Source organism: Zophobas morio, unplaced genomic scaffold, assembly GCF_036711695.1.
Source record: "Zophobas morio isolate AGI-343-1 ecotype UQ-CSIRO unplaced genomic scaffold, CSIRO_AGI_Zmor_V1 ptg000005l, whole genome shotgun sequence".
Lineage (NCBI taxonomy): Eukaryota > Metazoa > Arthropoda > Insecta > Coleoptera > Tenebrionidae > Zophobas > Zophobas morio.
This window is the reverse complement of record NW_026972110.1, coordinates 13174054-13192430: the sequence shown is the minus strand read 5'-3', so window position 1 is coordinate 13192430 and position 18377 is coordinate 13174054. Positions and strand designations below refer to the sequence as shown.

Here is an 18377-nt window from a genome sequence, read left to right as displayed (position 1 = left end):
ACTAAAATGTTGACTTTTTGCAAATAACTATATATGTATTTTAAAAGATTCATTGTTTTTGGGCCCGTCATAACCGACTGTATTTGTTGCACTACTTTACTTTACAGTATTACCATTGGTATTAAATTATTATTTTAAAATCGATGACAGGTTAATCTAGTACTAGAGGTAACAATGTGTGACATCCGCTTTTGTCACTTGATACCTCCCAGATTTAAATGATCACCCGATACCAAGAGCAGAGGAATGTAAGAAACGTAGTTTCCAGTAGTTTATCACTTTCACTCCCTTATGTCCATTGTAGCGACTTAACGTCAAGTTCAACTGCCCTGTCCTGTGCTCGTTCATTCTACAATTTTATTCCAAATATCCCCTCAGCTCGCCAGGACTATTTTGGCAATATTAGTGAATTTGCTAGTTCTTACCTTGTAGAAATAGAACGAATTAACACCAGTCGGCGTCGGCGTCGGTGTCGTCAATAGTTCTGAGGAGTTGACGTCAAAGGCGGCTAACGTCGGCTGAGCTCCTTTATTCAGAGGTGGAAGTATGACTGTGTGTGTGCCCTGAAGTCCTGGTGTGGCACTGTAGTTGCCGCCGCTCAGCGGGATATCTATGAAGGGTGCGCTGAACTGGACATCCGGTATCGGAGCTCCGCTCATCATTCACTCGATTTAAGACCGGCCTATTGACGACGCATTCTTATCACTTTTCATCTCTCTTTATTCGTCAATTAACCGCCGCCACAGAATCGGAGGTCATCTTCAAACCTGGAACAAGTTTTTCTGTTAAGGACGGTGGGAAATGTCGCCGAATAAAGAAGTGGGATTTTGTTGAAGCTTTGTTCAGCTAGCGCATGCTGACAGGATAACTTTATGACGGAAAACGTTTTATTTAATTTGTTTTAAGCGTACAATAGGTATAATTTAGCGGTCTTTCATGTACCATGAAATGTCTTGATGGGGCTGCATACAAATTTCATACAATTTGATTACTTGTAGGGCCCCTTCACAACACAACACTTTTTTAAGGATTTATCCCGTTTTTAAGCAAATATTTCAAAGATTTAAAAAAGTTACATTTTTATCGACTTTACCCTGTTTGTAAGGCTCCTTTTAAAAAAAATCCAAATTTTAAGGATTCTGTCTTGTTTGGAAGAAATATAAAATTCGATTTCGGCTAAAAAATTCACCATCGGAAAATAATTAAAATTTAAGGATTTATACCACGTTTCCACAGGATTCACATGGAACCAATGAAATTCAATGCTTGTTTCAAGAACCAAATATTTGATGTATTAAGGTATATTTAACAAAGTAAGTTATTACTTTACCTGCTAATAAATTAGGTTTGTATCTTTTCGACGTAGAATTTAGAAAGGAATTATTTCATAATTCAACATAGAGATAAAAGAAAGTTAATTAAATGGAAACAGAATTAACTAAGAATCAAGAAAAAATAGACGCCTGGAACAATAATAAGAGTATAACACTGAAAATTTCTAAAGCTCATTACAATGATTATGCAGAAAATCACACACCTCAATTAAATTAAAAAAAAAAAAATGAAGCAAAAGCAAAAAAAGCTATAAAAAACAATACTTGTGTTTGTGTATTAAGTCTATACAACAAACAGCTGAACAAATTTTTTGTTGTTCCAACGGATAAAAATTTTACTCTAAGAAATGCAAAGAAATTGAAAATTAACAATTTTAAAAATAAATTTGAATATACTTTTACAAAAAATGAGTGTGCAGTTTTGTCCAACTATCATGATGCCACTTGTTATATAATTCTAAATGATACTGTAATTTATCTTGATCCTAGTGGCCAAAAAATCAAAAAATATTTTATAAAAAAACAACAATTTATTTAAAACAATGTAGTTGCATTTAATGAAAAAGAATACAGCCCAAATTATCAAATATGTGTGGGCATATCTGTCTTATTTTTTTGAAACTGACGACTGATAAGCCAAAATCAGATTTTAAAACTATAGTAAGATATAGTGATAAAAATAAAATACAGTTGATAAAAACAATGTTGTTTTAAAAAGTTATCTTGAAAACCTTATTCATTTTTCTGATAGTATTTTCTATTGGTCACGACTCAAATTCTTGTTCTCCATCAAGATTAATTTCAAAAACTTGATCATTTATTTTTAATTGAATTGTATAGATATCATTCTCCTTTAAATTTAGGGATATAAAGTTTGGAATTAATTCGTTATTAATTAACAACGAAAAGGATTAAAGTATCCAAATGGTATTGCATCAACATTTTCTAGAATTACTCTCTTGTCATAAACAAAATCGAATTCTTTTATTTCTATTTTATTTTTAAGTTCTTTAGTTTTAATATCTCTAGTTATTCGATGGTATTGCGTACTGATTTTATTATCTTTGTTTTCTAAAATATTATTTATACGTAGTATCGGAATTAATTATTTCGGACGTTTCATAATTTAGTGTAAATCATTTTATTTTACAAGCAACTTTACGTGTATTAGTCTTATAACAATAACTCTTTGGCCTATTGATACCCAGTCAACAATTCAGCCGTCCTTACCTAATTCATCGGTCCAATCTCCCAATAGACATCCTGTTTTGATTATACTATCAGTGACATAATAAGTCACACTTTCTCCTAATATGTCTAATTGGTATTGAAAAAATTCTCTACATAGCAACCTTTATACTGCGACGAAACTCCGGTGAATGTCGGTCCGGAATTTCGCTGATATCGCGTGGGGGTGGCGTGCCTCAGTGTCAAGCCCTGGGCCGACTAGTGTCGCTAAAAAGAAACACGTCGGGCTCCAGCTCCCTCTCTAGGGAGAGAGCACCGGGGTGGCTCTAAAACCGGAGACACGGATCTCCAGGTGGTCTGGTAAGCGCCCGCGGAAACAAGAAATAAAACAGCGGAATTTTTCTAACAATCGGGTTTTTATACCCTGCCAGCAGCTACACGGCTGAAATAATCTTACGGCTAACATTAAATAAGTATAAAAGTATAAGTCAGTTTAACAAACAACGATCTCAAGGTTCCTGCGGACGGGATGATGTCGCCATGCGCCATGCGCCATGCAGATCCGAATCTAGGGGGCCGATACAGGCGCAACGTTTCGTTGGCGCAGCACGGCGAGGACTTCCTGGCCAATAAACGTGCTAACGGCTCCGGTGTCCAACAGGGCCTTGTAAACGATGCCAAAAAGGATGACAGAGACTTCGGTCGGAGAAGTTGGCGCATACTTCACACTCGTTTCTTCAGGCATACGGCCACTCCCTGGACATTATTCCGGGGCACTCCCTGGACATTATTCCAGTTCGTCCGCACCTCGAACAGAATAAGCGGGGCGGATTCGAGCAGCCCGAACGGTAGTGCCCGATTTATCCGCAGCTCCAAAACTTGACGGAGGCGGCAGCGTTGGCGGTGACTGCTCTGACTGGTGGAACAGTCCTAGACGTGGCAAAAACCCTCTGCTCGTCTCTGGACGTGATTCCACTTCGCCCACACCTGAAACACAACAATCCAGACGGCTTCCTGCAGGCCGAGCGGCAATGTCCAGTTTATCTACATCTTCAACATCGGACGGTGCCTGTGGTTTTGGCGGTGACGTCTCTGGATGGCTGCACGGGTCTGGACCACGGTTGCGGGGGACGGATGGTCTCCAGCCTTCGCAGTGGGGCCCTGAACAGACGGGTTTCGGACCTGGGCGGTTGGTTTCCTACAAATGTGGCGTCGATGGACTTGGCAGCTAAAGCTCGGCTCGGAGTCGGAACTGGAAAACGGCGCCTCACTTCGATCTGGAGCTGCTCATACTCGTCGATGTCCCTCACCAACTCCCCGATATTCCGCAAGTCACCTCAACAAATGTACTGTCGTACTGGGTAGGGAAAGGCTACAGGTCAGCAATGTCGTTGCAGCCGAATTCACCACCACGTACCCGCTGGTCGGCGTCGGTATGGGGGCGGTGGAGATCGAGACGAGACGACGGTGACCAAGAGACGTGGCCAGCTCCTCCAAGTCCATCTCCAGGTCATTTTCGGCCTGACGACGTAAATGCAAGTTCTTCAGCCGCCGGCGGAGCGTGTCGACGGAGCCAATGGCGTAGATGCCAATCTCGCGTAGGGCTGCTTCCAGCTCGTGACGCGGCAGCTAGTGCACCCACGTGGCGAGTGAAGCTGAATACAACCGAACTTGGTCCTCTTTACCCATGATGTCCTAAGACGTCACCAATATTGACGGTGACGATTGATAACTTCGAGAACAGTGGCGGCGACCACAGAACGGCACAAAAACAAAATAAAAACGGAATGAAAACTGGTCTTTTCGCTTCGGCAGCGTCGGGAAAAAACGTGACGGTACAAAAACGATGGTTTGCTGATAGCGGACGATGACCGTAGGTGGTAGCGAACGGTCGGGGGCGGTTCACTTTAGGTCCCTGCTCGGGCGCCAAAAATATGCGACAAAACTCCGGTGAATGGGCGGTGTCTGCGACGGTCCGGAATTTCACCGATATCGCACAGGGGTGGCGTACCTCAGTGCCAAGCCCTGGGCCGACAAGTGCCGCTGAAAAGAAACACGTCTGGCCGACCTAGGCTTATGGAGTCACTTTCACGCCACCAGGGAAGAGAGCACTCTGTGTGGCTTTAAAGTGTTGTTAATGACCGCTCAAGTCGAGCGACATAAAACTTTTGACGTTAATGAACGCTTTTGTGCAACGTTGTTCTCCGTATAGTCAGGTTATTAGAAAGTTATCCAAACCTCGTTAATCGCAAGTTTTAATACGTATGTATCTGTTTGCCTTTTAATGTAGATTATTATAAATATTTTAGCAAAATTACCACACTTTATTGGTTGTCTGAAGCAGGCGCGGATACAGGATTTCGTTCAGGGGGGGGGCAATTTTTGTGCAATTTTACCTATCTACCAGAAATTCGTTCTAAATAAGAAAATTTATAAAATTTTAGCTAGTATACTCTTTTTCACATAACATGGGTGACATTTGGTTCTTTTCAATACACGTATAGTGTACAGTAGAACCTCGATAATCCTAATTAATTGGGAAAAGGTGTGTTCGGATTAACGATTTGTTTGGATCAGCAATTTTCTCAAAAATCTGAAAGGGAATTGAATAACAACTTCATCCACAACTGAAAACAAACTTCAAGAAATAAACCTAAATTTTATTAAACAAAAATTAAAGAATTCTTAAGCAACAATGGATAATAGATACGTTCTAAAAAAATATTACTCCGTGACCATAAACACGCTATCTTTTGGAATAAACATCCCGGGATCTATAGCCTGAAATATTTCAGAATTTTTAGATGAATTTTTCAAAAATGAAATTTTACATTATGTATTCGTATTACCTCCATTATGCAAATTTCGACCCATTCTCGACGATTTTCGAAATTTAACTAAATATATTTTCTAGTAGATTTTGGACCTCAGAAGTCATTTTTGGCTTCATTTCTTCGATAACTTAAACCATTTTTCCAGAATCGTTGAAATATCGCAATTTTTAAAAATTTCGAAAAATTCGAATTTCACAGCGAATTTTCCGAAAATATTGCTCCGTTACCATAAACATGGTATATTTTTGGAAACAGCACGTCGGGATATAATATCTCTGAATTTTTTCAGAATTTTTAGAAAATTTTTTCGAAAATGAAATTTTTCTCATGCAAATTTCGACCCATTTTCGACGATTTTCGAAATTTAGCTAAATACTTTCTCTTGTAGATTTCGGGTCTCCGATAACTTCATCCGTTTTTCCAGAATTAGTTAATTAATTCAGTGCTTTGAAATATCGCAATTTTTAAAAATTTCAAAATATTCCATACAACATATGCAGAAAGATCTTGCGTCATTTTTGGAAGTAGATGCATGTTTTCAAGTTCAGTTCGGATTGCAGAGTTTTTGTTCGAATTAAAGAGGCATCGACTTCAAATAGCCTTTGTTCGGATTACTGCATGTTGAGACAATCGTGAGTTCGGATTATAGAGATTGTACTGTATTTACAAAATGAAATATGATTTCAAAATTTTGAAATTGATCAAAATATAGGACCTCGGTCGTGTGTCAGGCGCCTGGTCTGAAGGAGCTTGACAAAGACGAAGCCAAGCAAGCTTTTCAAGGCGTTTGATTTAAGAATGTTTTTATTACTGCAGTGGAGTCGGCTAGAAGTAATTGCAAACCAGCGTGTATTTGGAGGATACATCAATTGAAAAATAAAAATACCTATTGAATTCGAGTACGACGATAGTAACAGCAGCACCATTACCGAAGGATGAAGGATCATTAGGAAAATAGTTTAAAGATGTAACGGTAATGAGTTTTAGTGGGCTCACTGCAATCGTCGAGTACTTTCGTATAGCATGTGAGTGTGAAATTCAGGATTTTAACATGGCCACAGAGGAACCTCGTATTTTTCCAGTCATTACAGACGTAGAAATTAATTCATCTAACATGAAAATACGTATGTAAGGAAAATAAATAACATTTACTAATAAGTTTTTTTCTAATAATAAAAGAGTTAGCCCTATTTAGTTTCTTTATTTTTACATTTGTAGATTGGGTATAAATTTATGGTCATTTAGAACATTAGAACTTTACAAGGTTTTGAAAATAAGTTATTATTGTAGTAGGAATTGGGTTTGAAGAAATTACAGAGTATTAAACACAATGAGATCAAGTAAAAAAGAGCAACTTAACCAGATTCGAAAGAAAGATGGCACCCTAGCGACCGAGGAATAAAAAATTATGAAACTCTGGAAAGAATATTACCAAGAACGATTATGTACAAACGGCTCTACTCAAAAATGCAACGAACACACACCACCATTAACCAAGACAAACATAGAGAAAGATAATATAACATACGAAGAATTATGTTAAGCTATTAAAACGTTGAAGATAGGTAAAGCACCCGAACATGACACCATAACAACAGAAATGATTAAATATCTAGGGGAAACAGAATGTTATATCTCGTTTATTTGTGTAAATTCTCTTTATTAATAAGAAAAACAAGACAAAATCGTATCCAAAGCAGATTTAAAAATGTATGAGAGCTATATCGTGAGATCCGCGTCAGCTATCCAAAACATTTATGGTTCAACTAACCTTATAGTGTCATTACGACCCAAAGTGGTTACTAACTTTCACGAATCTTGACTGTTCCTTAAACGTAAGGGGCTGTAAAAGTGTCTAGCTAACACATCACTTTCATCAATGTGACAAAATAATGCCAAGTAATAGTATTAATAATGAATATATCAACACAAATACGGATAATTTCTTATTTGTGCATTATTTAGGTACGAGATTAGTCGCTAAGGAAGTAATTCGCTACTGTCACCTAAAACAATAATTAATTCCGGCACTATTCGTTATCTATTAATATTCTCATCTAACACATCGCACAGACTATTGTTATTATTTTCAAAACTTCCTAGTTGATTATTATATTAAATTTATTGTACGACATTTATAAAGAAATTCTGAGCAAACAATTTTAAAGCGATTAAAAATAAAGCAATACGGAGTGATTTTGCTGCCTTTTTGTTGATCAATGTAACGAATTTTAAAAGTTTTAACTTTTTTTTATTTTTAGTACTTCCGAAAGTAATTTCTTTGTGTAACACTCTTCAAAGAATCCACTTTTTAGCAGAAAGTTTAATGTTTTCTCGGTGTTTCATAACGTATACAATACGATTCCGTCTGTTGGTCTGTCGTCTGTCTGTTGGTTATTCTATTATCTATCGTGTAGATTGTTGTAAATTGTCATGTTTTTTTTGACATCTGAAGAAAAATAAATTATTGTACTCTTCTTTTACTTTACTTTTCTCACATTTCTAGTACACTTTTCAAAGTTTCATGCTTGTAATTATCAATTATTTATCATTAATTAGTCTTATAAATATACTTTAAATTTTGGACATTAGTTTACAGTGCTCTCATCCAGTGCAAAAAATAAATTTAATTCATAACTTGACACGATCTTATCACAACTCCAAAAATAAATTGAATACCAAATGTTAGAGCGTCACTAAGCAATCTTGTTTAATTAAAATTAAGACCAACTTGTAACAGAGCTGTGAAAGACGAATAAAATTTAACCACTGATGAATTGTTTCTAAATAACCACTTATCATCCTTTTTCAGAAATCCGCATTCATTAGGAAAACCAGTTTTCAACTCGATTTTATCGTCTTGTTCAGAAAGTGATACTATTTTTGCCTTATTTTGTCAATAATCTTAGCATAATTGCCCAGTCCTAATTCATTTTTTAACAAATACAGGTCTCGATTTGTTTAGAACTTTTGTATCTACAAAGTAATTCTCTACTACAGACACAATGTTCGGAGAATAAATTTTTGTTGTGTGGTCATTTTATTTAGTACCCTTATTGGTTGCAATTTGAGATCTCCATGTGTGATAAAAACTAAGTTTAATGGCAATGTCAGTCGGAATACTAAGTGAAAATTATCTCCCCTCCTTTTTTGCGGGCAAATAATAAAAGCGTATTCGTCTGTAATATATTGAACGTATTTCTGCATTAAAGCTATATTACTACGAGAACAAATTTTGATGTAACGTCATCAAATTATGGGTACAAATTTTGGTTGGCGTTTTACAATTCTATAAAATTTGAAAACGATCAATTACGAATTTTGGAGATCGATCTAATAAATATCACCACAGATGACAGACGACAGACTACAGAAAGGCGGAAACGGGATACCAATTTTTTAATACTCCAGCAGTCATGAAACGTCGACAAAACATGAAAGTAGTCAATCTCCGGATGACTACTTACGCATTTCGATAAAAATGTATGTAGTGAAATAAGGGTATAAAAATTGTTTTTGAAAAAATAAACATAAATCGCCATTGTCCTTGTTTTACAATTGAATATTTAACTATATATTAAAATTTGAAACACCCATTGATGTATGTAAGTATTCATTGTAGTTGTGTATTAGATTGTAAATAATAGTGTAGTAAGTATTTTGATAAACTCCTATTTCAAGATTAAATTTGTTTCTAAAGTAATACAATATGTATAAAATAGTGTGTCAAGCAAAGTTATGATCAAAGTAAAACAACTGCTTTCGATTTGTTCGGATTTATAGCAAAGGAAAGGACAATTGCTGTTCAAGCAACAAGTGGTAGAAGTGTTTCTATATATCACTAATAATATAACTGTAACATCAAGGTACGCCCGAGATGAGAAACACGCGATGCGATAAAAAGTTACCTTTACCTCAACATGATTCATACAAGAATTTTATAAATCTGTCAGCAACGACAATTATTACATACTACCAAGGCGGCATACTAGTATAACGGCAGCCCTAATTAACGACAACAAATTGTCAATACTGTTAACGGTGCTAAAAAGTTGAACCTAATACGCGGCTATCAGTAGTTGACTTTCTATAAAAAAAGTGCGATCACGTATATCGAAAATTATCTATAAACTGCAAATATGCTCGCAAAGCTGTTCAAGTTACGCTATGGGGTTAAGCTACGTTAAATACACTTTGTACTTGCAAAATTTCAGCGAATTCCACTCCTTTTCTGGAGAATTTGTGGAATGACCGGCCCTGAATTGGTGTCTTGATGTGATACACCGTTGAGATGCAACAAGAATGCATCAACAACAGTTTATAAAAACTCGTGGGTTTCAAATGGATTCAGGATATTGCGATTGGACGCGAACTGGATGTCCTGTCACATATTTTACATTTCACCATTTTATTGTGGAATTTAATGTGAAGTAGCATGTTGTCCACGCACTATTAGATAAATACCAGTGTAGTTCGCGACAGTTAGCATAAAACTGTCACCGGTTGGGATATTTAGCTATCCGTGTTCATGCTGCACGTTTTTTATTGCTGTCATATTTTTCACTCGACTTAAAAAATTCTTAACAGATTCGCCATTCTGCCGACCGCGGTGAGATATTTAAAAGTCGCTTGCTCCAGAGGTGTTATGCAACAAAATATGGGGGCACATTGTTTCTTCGCGTTGGTCTATTATTAAGATTGTTTTTTATCAGGTTTGATTTCGACAGATATCAGTGGGAATCCACCTTAGGACGACTACTTCGAACAGTTATTGACATATGTAGGAAGTAATCAAGAATCTGAGAGATTAATTGTATTGTGAAAGATTTTTTCTGTATTATGAGTTGTACCGTTACTTTTTTTAATGAACATGTTAAGGAGGATGATGCCAATGAGGTTTTTTCCTTCGTGATTTTTACTATACTTGGTGAACTTCTAAATGTCTTCTTAATGAAGTAGTTTAATACTACTGATGCTTGAAGGTCACGTTTGACATGTAGCGTATGTCAGTTTCGAACTTCATGTGACAAGTAGGTGGTTCATGAATAATTCTTTATTTAAAGAGGTTTCACTGATGTCATCGGACTGACTTTCTGGTGACAAGTCATCAGCATCACATACGTAGGTGTCTGTGCTCAGAAACTACACAAAATGTCAAGTACGATTTATTATATCCAAAAGTGTCAAAAATCAACGAAGACAAAAATTAGTCACCACTTAATTTACACAATTTCTCAGCTTAAAAATTGTCGTCATGTTCCAAACTGTTCTACACAATTTTGATTTTGTTTAAAACTAACACAATTAAATGACCTTGGGTAACTCGACACATTATTATTTTTCAAATTATATTATGTACGAATATGAGCCTGTAGAATCCTGGAATCCAACTTACATTTCAGACACAGTGAGAATGACAGTGTGTACTCTTAATCTGGTACTAATGAAGCCTGATCAACATACTGTTTGAGTTGCCAAACCTGATTCAAATGCTTGGCGCTATGTCACTTTAAAACGCTCAAGAAAGTTTGATTAATGGTTATGACATTTTAGTAGTAATAATCAATAACAAATTTTGATGTAAATTATTTGTGTCATTGTCAACCATGTCAGTTTTGACAACAGGGCGTAACATGGATCACACTGTATATATTTGTCTACTATCAAATAGTAAAAAAGTCGTTGTGGACAATAAAACATTTCCTGTCAAACATTTACCAACATTTTTCCATACAAAATAAAGGAAGGAGATATATTTTTATTAGTGTGTTGTTCCTCCTCTAACCACTTACCTAATTCAACCGTATGCAGCGACTACTATTTTGCTGCACAATTAGCATTGTAACGTCAATCATGTTAGAACACTGAAAATATTTCTGTAATGTAAGGTTAAAAGGAAAAAATTGTTGTGGGACTGTATTTGAAACATTATAATGGATTTCTGTGTAAATTTAGTGTTTTAGGTTGTTTGGTACATTAGTGAAACGCAATTACAAACATTTCACGTTGCACGTTGTGGTGTTTAATAGAGTATCTAATACAATATTACATGCTATTGTTAAAAACAATTCAAAAAGTAAATGTAAACATAAGATTGTATGATTTAATTAAGCATATCAAAAATATATTGGGTCTATTTGAAAGATTAAGGTTAAAACTGCAAGCAAATTTTTAACAATTTTAATGGTCAAATTAACCTTCTTAGGTAGTGGACATAACATACATCTACTATTCCGTATTCTGTAAACAACAAATATTAAATACATAACAGTAAAGCGTTTTTTGGGTTGGATCATGTCAAATTTAAAAAAGGTTTCCATGTTTCGCTTACTTTCGTAAGACGCATCTTCATAAAATAACAGACAAGAAGAACGAGAATTTCAAATCTGGAAAACGTCTTACTTCATTAAGACTTTGGCTCTGAAAATCTTTGATTCTAGAGTTAATACGGAATATGAAATCGGAAATGACAGAGGGAATCTCAGAAAGAAATCGAACTTTCAAATAAGAAACACAACTGTGCGAAACTTAAATGTGAACGCATAGAAAAGAAAAATGGAAGAATGAGAAACGAACAGAATAGCACCCAAAAAATATTGGAACGCATGGAGAAAGAGAATATTGTGGTAATGTACAGGCTCGGGATAGACAATCCAAACACCAGGGATCTAAGGAACGCAATAATCAGTTTTGCGGATAAGACCTTAGAGATCCATGTTCTAATAAAAATAGTTAGAAGATTTGGCGAAAAAACAAAATGCTTAATACAACTAGGCTTGGAGATAGTGGAATTAGGAAAAGTATAGGAAGAAAATGCTGAGAGAACAGGTTTCATGGTAACGAAGATCAAAGAAAAAGTTTTAAGACTCAACCCTGCGTCAGAGAGGTTGTGATCCATATGTATAAAGAACAGAAAAGAAAACTTAAAAACAATTAATATACATCCATCAGAAGATAAAGAAGAAGAGATAAACCCATTTTATGAACAGTTAGGAAATGTATATGAAAGTCACCAAAGTACGATATAAAAGTAGTTGTGGGTGACTGCAAAACAAAAACATGAAAAGAAGATATACATATCTAGGACAACAACAGGCAACTAAAGTGGGCACGACGTAACAAATGATAATGAGCAAAGACTGATCGGCTTCTCATTGGAGAATGGTGGTAAGAAGTGCACAGATGGAAAGAAAAGAAGTATATAAGGAAACATGAATATCACCCAACGGGAGAACAGCCAATCAAATTGACCAGGAACGTTTTTTCTTATCCTTATTGTTTATTTAATTCGTATTGTAACGAAGCGAATTTTAGCGTGCCGGAAACCGGGACGCGTACCGAGAGGGTTGAGGGGAAAATCCGCGATCGCCACGGTGACGCGGCCAAAAAGGAAATTCTTGCTTGAGCCCTTGAAAAGAGAACTGCTGTAGCAATGAAAACAGTTTTTGAGTGTGAGTTTTAGAAGTGCAGAGTCCACCGTAAGTGGGTTTTCTGCATGTCTGCGTACCGGTTTTGAATCGCCGCCCCCGAGTGAGAAAACGTTCCGTTGTCACCTTTTTTTGTGGTCACCGTTAAAAGTCAAAACCGTCGAGCACGGGTCTTGTTCCACCGCCGCGCTCCCCTCCCTGGTCGCCGTACCGTCCCCGCGCGATTTCCTGTTTCAAGGTCGCCGCCCCAGGTCCAGGAGGAGCCCCTCCAGGAAGTCGCAGTCCAGAGAGAACGACCGTGTCGGACGTTTTTTCTTATCCTTATTGTTTATTTAATTCGTATTGTAATTATTTAAGTTGATTTTAGACGTGAGATTTATTATTTTAGCCATGTAGCTGGTGGCAGGGAAGAAACCCGATTTATTATAAAATATTTATTTCTGTTTTATTTTATTCTCTTGTTTTCGCGGGCGTTCACCATCCGGAGATCCGTGTCTCCGGCTTGAGAGCAACCCCGGTGCTCCTGGTGCTCCCGGTGCCCGCGTAAGCTTAGGTCGGCCAGACGTGTTTCCATTTCAGCGAAATTCCGGACCGTCACCGGCCCGTCCCACCGGTGCAAAATGTGACTTAGACCATCTTCTGGTTGAATACTGAAGCATCCTAAAGTGAAAAAGATCCCCAACTAAGGCAAGAAGAATACAATCCAACATAGCGGAATTAAATAACGTGGAAATAGCACGAAGATATGTAGCGAAAATTAATATTGATATGATTAATAAGGATCGAAGGAAACGGATAAAATGTACGATATTAAAAGCTAGTCAGGTATCAAAAAATATGTAGAACAAAGAAAATACAACATAACGAAACAAATGATAGAAGACACATTTCTGAAAAAAGAGATAAAATAAGAAAAAACCCACTGAGCAATTGAGGATCACAACAGAAGTATAATTAATATGTGAACCCATAAAAATCACTCATGAAATACTTTAGGAAATTACTCTATGAGAAGAATGGAACAGAAGTAGAAAACCAAGGCAACGAGTAAAAATGATACAAAAAATATAATTAATTGAATAAAAAATAACAAGAGGCCTTAAGATAGTGAGATTGTGGCTGAGATGTTATAAGCAAAAAAAGTTCAAAGTGTCGATAACACCGATCACAGAAAAGAAGACAAACTGAATAGGTGATATAAAATGCTAATAACAAGTCTAAGAAGAAAAACTGAACAAACATATTGAAAAATCTCTGGGAGAGTACCAAGCAGGTTTTAGAACCAACAGATCAATAACAAATTAGATCTTTTCACTAAAAAGAAGTACAGACTTTGCAGACTTCAAATAATCAGAAATCGTATATATGAAGAGCTATAATTCAGTATTGTTACGAAGTTAACTAAGGCTAATCGAAATAACGCTTAACAATGGAAAAACCAAATGATTTGGAAAGGTCTTTAATCCAAGAATTTCAAGTAAACAGATAATTCAGACAGGGCGATCCCCTATATATGAAGTAGTTATAAAAAATAGCAGTTTAAAAACAGACGGTACTATTTTCAGCAATGAGCGTTTGCAGACGACTTAGCAATAATATCAAAATCAAAAAAGGAACTGCAAAAATTTATATGGAAAGTAGAAAAACAAGCTGGAAAAGTTGGTTTAGAAATTAACCAAAAGAAGTTGAAATAATTATGTATATGTAAATACACAGAAGGAGCCGAAAAAACCAACTACGAGTAATATCCCAAACAGGAAAACAATATAAATTTGAAAGAGTGAAAAATGTATGTACCTAGGGGTACAACAGAGGAATATGGAAAGGAAGACTTACAAATGAATTACAGTGTAGCGACGGAAAGTCAAAAATATGATAATCTACGTAGTTAAAATACTACAAGAAAAACAAATATACCAGACAATAATTTACGCAAACGAGAATTGGCTGCTGAAGAAATCGGCAGAATCAATTTGGGAGTGAAATGAAGAACAAACAGGAAAATTAAAAATTTATACAAGAAACCAACCATAAGTACGTTCTCTGCACTACAGAGACTGAGACGGTTAGATCACATACAGAGGATGAGTACAGAAAGAATGCCAAAAGTGACAGAAGACCAATTAGAAAGAAGAGGAAGAAAGGAAGACTAAGAAAAAGATGGTATAACAATGTGATGGGAGACCTCGAAAGCATCGAAGTCGAACAGTGGACGACAAAAGAATTGGACCAGAAGTTTCATCCCGAATTCCCGGAAATTCTAAGCTTTGGTTAAATCTTTTAATTTGAACGTTTCACTAATATGAACCCATTCTGTATTAAGTAAAGTCACTAAAGTTTTATTTTCAGTAAAATAGTAGAACTTCTCAGAACCTGTTGTTCTAATTTTTCCCAATTTAACACTAAAATCAAAAATATTCCGTCTCTTATTCTCCGTTCATTAATTCGTTCCTTTGACTGAAACTGGGGTAATCCCAACATGCACAATCAAAAGACATTGCAAACAAAATATCGTTCTACATATATGACACTAAAAAATTGACGCCAACCGCAGGAGTCTCAAATGATCAGACTCCATCATGGTATACTACCCAACTTGTCATTAAACTTGTTTTTGTACATCACAGTCTTCAACCACTAACGAGCAGAGTGTCTACGAAGTTCAGTACGAGACAGTTTTAACTCCACTAAAAAACTAATAAAACTGTTTTCGTTTTAATTTCTACATAGCGTGTTTGTAAATTGATGGCACACGCAGCAGATTTTTGAAACACATCACCCATTAATTGTAAACGGTTTACACAGATTAAGTTAAAAGTGAGTCTTATTTCAACAGGTTCGAAACTTTTAAAGCACATGATAAAATTTACGGGAATGTTTTTCTCAAACGCAATTCTGAAATAGCTGTTTGTGTAACTAACGCCAAAAATATTTCGCAAACGCAGTGTTAGAATTACTAGTAATAATTATTTTTATCTATTATATTTCTTGTGTTGTCAGTTGAGTTATAAGTATTATCTGTTACAAGTTACTTGATTTTAACTACTCCATTTGGTTTAGATACACTGAAGTTTGTTTTTTTTTTAATCATGGCATAATTATTAGACGAACATCCCTTTACGATGAGAAAAATTTCCCTTTGCACTTTACTTAAACGAACAAAAACACAAAATGTTGAGATATTTCTTTGTAAGAACATAAGACATTAAGCAAAGGTTAAATCGTAAGACGGTAGGATCAAGTTTATAAATTTATCTTCCCCACGGTTCTTCTGCTGTAGAGTTTTAGCGTACTTTTTAGTTGAAACCTATAAAAGATAATTAGTTTAACTTTATCTTCAAGCTACGAAGACGTTACAATAGACTTGTGTTTCTAGGGGATTTAAAATCAATTTACTGGCATATAACAAAGCAGTTTTCGTGTTTTTTTTTAATTCTCAGGAAATTAGACAACTGTTCTCACATACTAGCATGACTTTAGTTTTAAAGCGTCCTCTTACACAATGTCATCTATATATAAACATATATTTTTCTAGCAGACAAATTTCCAAAGTACTTATATTGCAGAAACCAAAAGCTCTAATTTATTGTGTCGAGTTTAATTTAATTTACGTAGACTGTTTATAGTTTACAGTAGATAGACTAGATTATTATTGGACAATTCGTTAAGCAAAAACAAACACCACAAGCCACCTTATACACCTCGCTGTGTAATTGTTACTACAATGAAAAGTTGTCGAAGAGAGTTATTAACAAAGTTTAATACAACTTTATGAACATGTACATAAAACGGTGTATGCAAGGCGAGATGTCGATTTGGAAATTTCATTCGATATTGCGCAATCAAAGTAATTCACCATAATCAGGAATGGTGAAAAGCAAACAATCTATACAATAATGAAGGAAATTGAACTCAGCATGTGGTACAATTTACGTTAATAAGATATATTGTTAAAGTGAAAACCCCCGATATTTTTCAGTAGTGTGCCAGACGGGAAATATTTGGCCCAATTTTAACCCTTTGTCGAGGGCTGCACAATAACATCATCAACAATGTCACATTTGGGACAGCTTTCTTACATCAGCAACGAACATCGAATGCAAAGTTCGAGCACATTAAGCACGACGACTTACTCTGTCTGCAACTGATAGGAGTATGTATGCAATAAATCATCCTATTCATTAAACGGAAATGATATGAAAACATGAAGAGCGCTAAAATGCGGTTCCGTTGTCTAACTGTTGTACGTTTTAGAATCGAAATTGGAACAAACAGATAAGGGGAAATTACAATCGCCAAGATATAAAACGGAAACTTACTGAAGCTTCTTTAAATCATTTACGGAAACGACTCCTTAAAATTTTTACTCTATTGGAGGCATTATCATAATTTAGCTACTCGAAAAGTTTACAAAGTAAATTGGTTTTAAGTTTGAACGTTGGCCAATTTGTGCTCTTACTTCACGGAAAAGTGACTGGTTATTTGCTGTTTAGGTCATTACGAGTGAAAAACACTCTGTTTTTAAGACGATTACTTTCTTTATAATTGACTTAAGTCAAAATGAACTTGTTTGCAACGTTAATGTAAAGAAACAGTTGAATTTAGACTTTTTCTGCGGGGTTAATTTTTTCTGTGTACTAGTTCTATTTATGAAACGAGATGTCACCATCGACGGAACTTTATTTATTCAAAAACTGGGTACATTTACGATATAATAATGAAATACCCTATAAAAAAATAAAGCAACCTCGTAATAAATATGGCCAACGCAGGAATCTCGTGAATCTTAGATTCGTCGTGAACTTGCGTATTAAATGTTGAAAAATTTATGACACAGTTACATAACAAATTTCACAGAATTTTTCATAGATATACACACTGTCATAGGCATAATGTACACCCACATAAATTGTCACAATTACCTTTGTTTAGACGTTTGAGATGTGTAGTTCAGTCGTTACGTAAGTACAATACAAACCATCAAAAAACCCTTAAGTTTGTGTAAGATTTAATGTTTGACAGTACAGAAGCAACGTATAGTATGTTACCCAGCGTTTATTTGTTGTGAAAACTATCGACACTAAATCGTTTGTTTAGCAAATAAACTCGCGTGGAACTAAAATTCTGTAGTCTTTACACTATTATAATTTTACTTTCTAATGATAGGGAAAATGTTTACTCTGTAAATACTTATACTGTACTTACTTATCTCGTGCTAGAACAATAGTATACGTATCGATTTACACTACTTAGTACTTACTACTTAATTTGATTGAATTTGAAGTGAAATTATCAGCGATAAATCACTTCCATTCACCATGTTCGTCCATACCGATTTGAAAAAATTATTTTAGATATTATAAATATGAAACAGAAATACTTAGTTATTAAGTACTCTGGCTGTTTTTATTTCTAACCTTATAGCTTTAACTACCTTTTCGCTGGCGGCTTCGCTCGCGTAGACGATACCGTTGTGTTGAAGAGCATTATTACCAACCTTCAAGTAAAAAATGTGTTCACTTTTGTTTTTTTTTTTTAATTAATACATTTAGTTTTCTTTGTATAACACGATTACTTAAGAACATATTTCACAT

At 35.5% G+C, this 18377-nt stretch overlaps 1 protein-coding gene across 3 annotated transcripts in view; it reads right to left on the bottom strand.

The window, feature by feature from the left end:
- The window catches only part of LOC135122807 (cardioacceleratory peptide receptor-like), a 173592-nt gene that overhangs the window by 106275 nt on the left and 48940 nt on the right, over positions 1-18377 (bottom strand). For all 3 annotated transcript variants that reach the window (XM_064047245.1, XM_064047244.1, XM_064047247.1), the window contains exon 2: positions 426-767. In XM_064047245.1, coding sequence (XP_063903315.1) covers positions 426-662 — 237 coding nt within the window. In that variant the 5' untranslated portion in view covers positions 663-767. The remainder of the gene's footprint in view (positions 1-425; positions 768-18377) is intronic.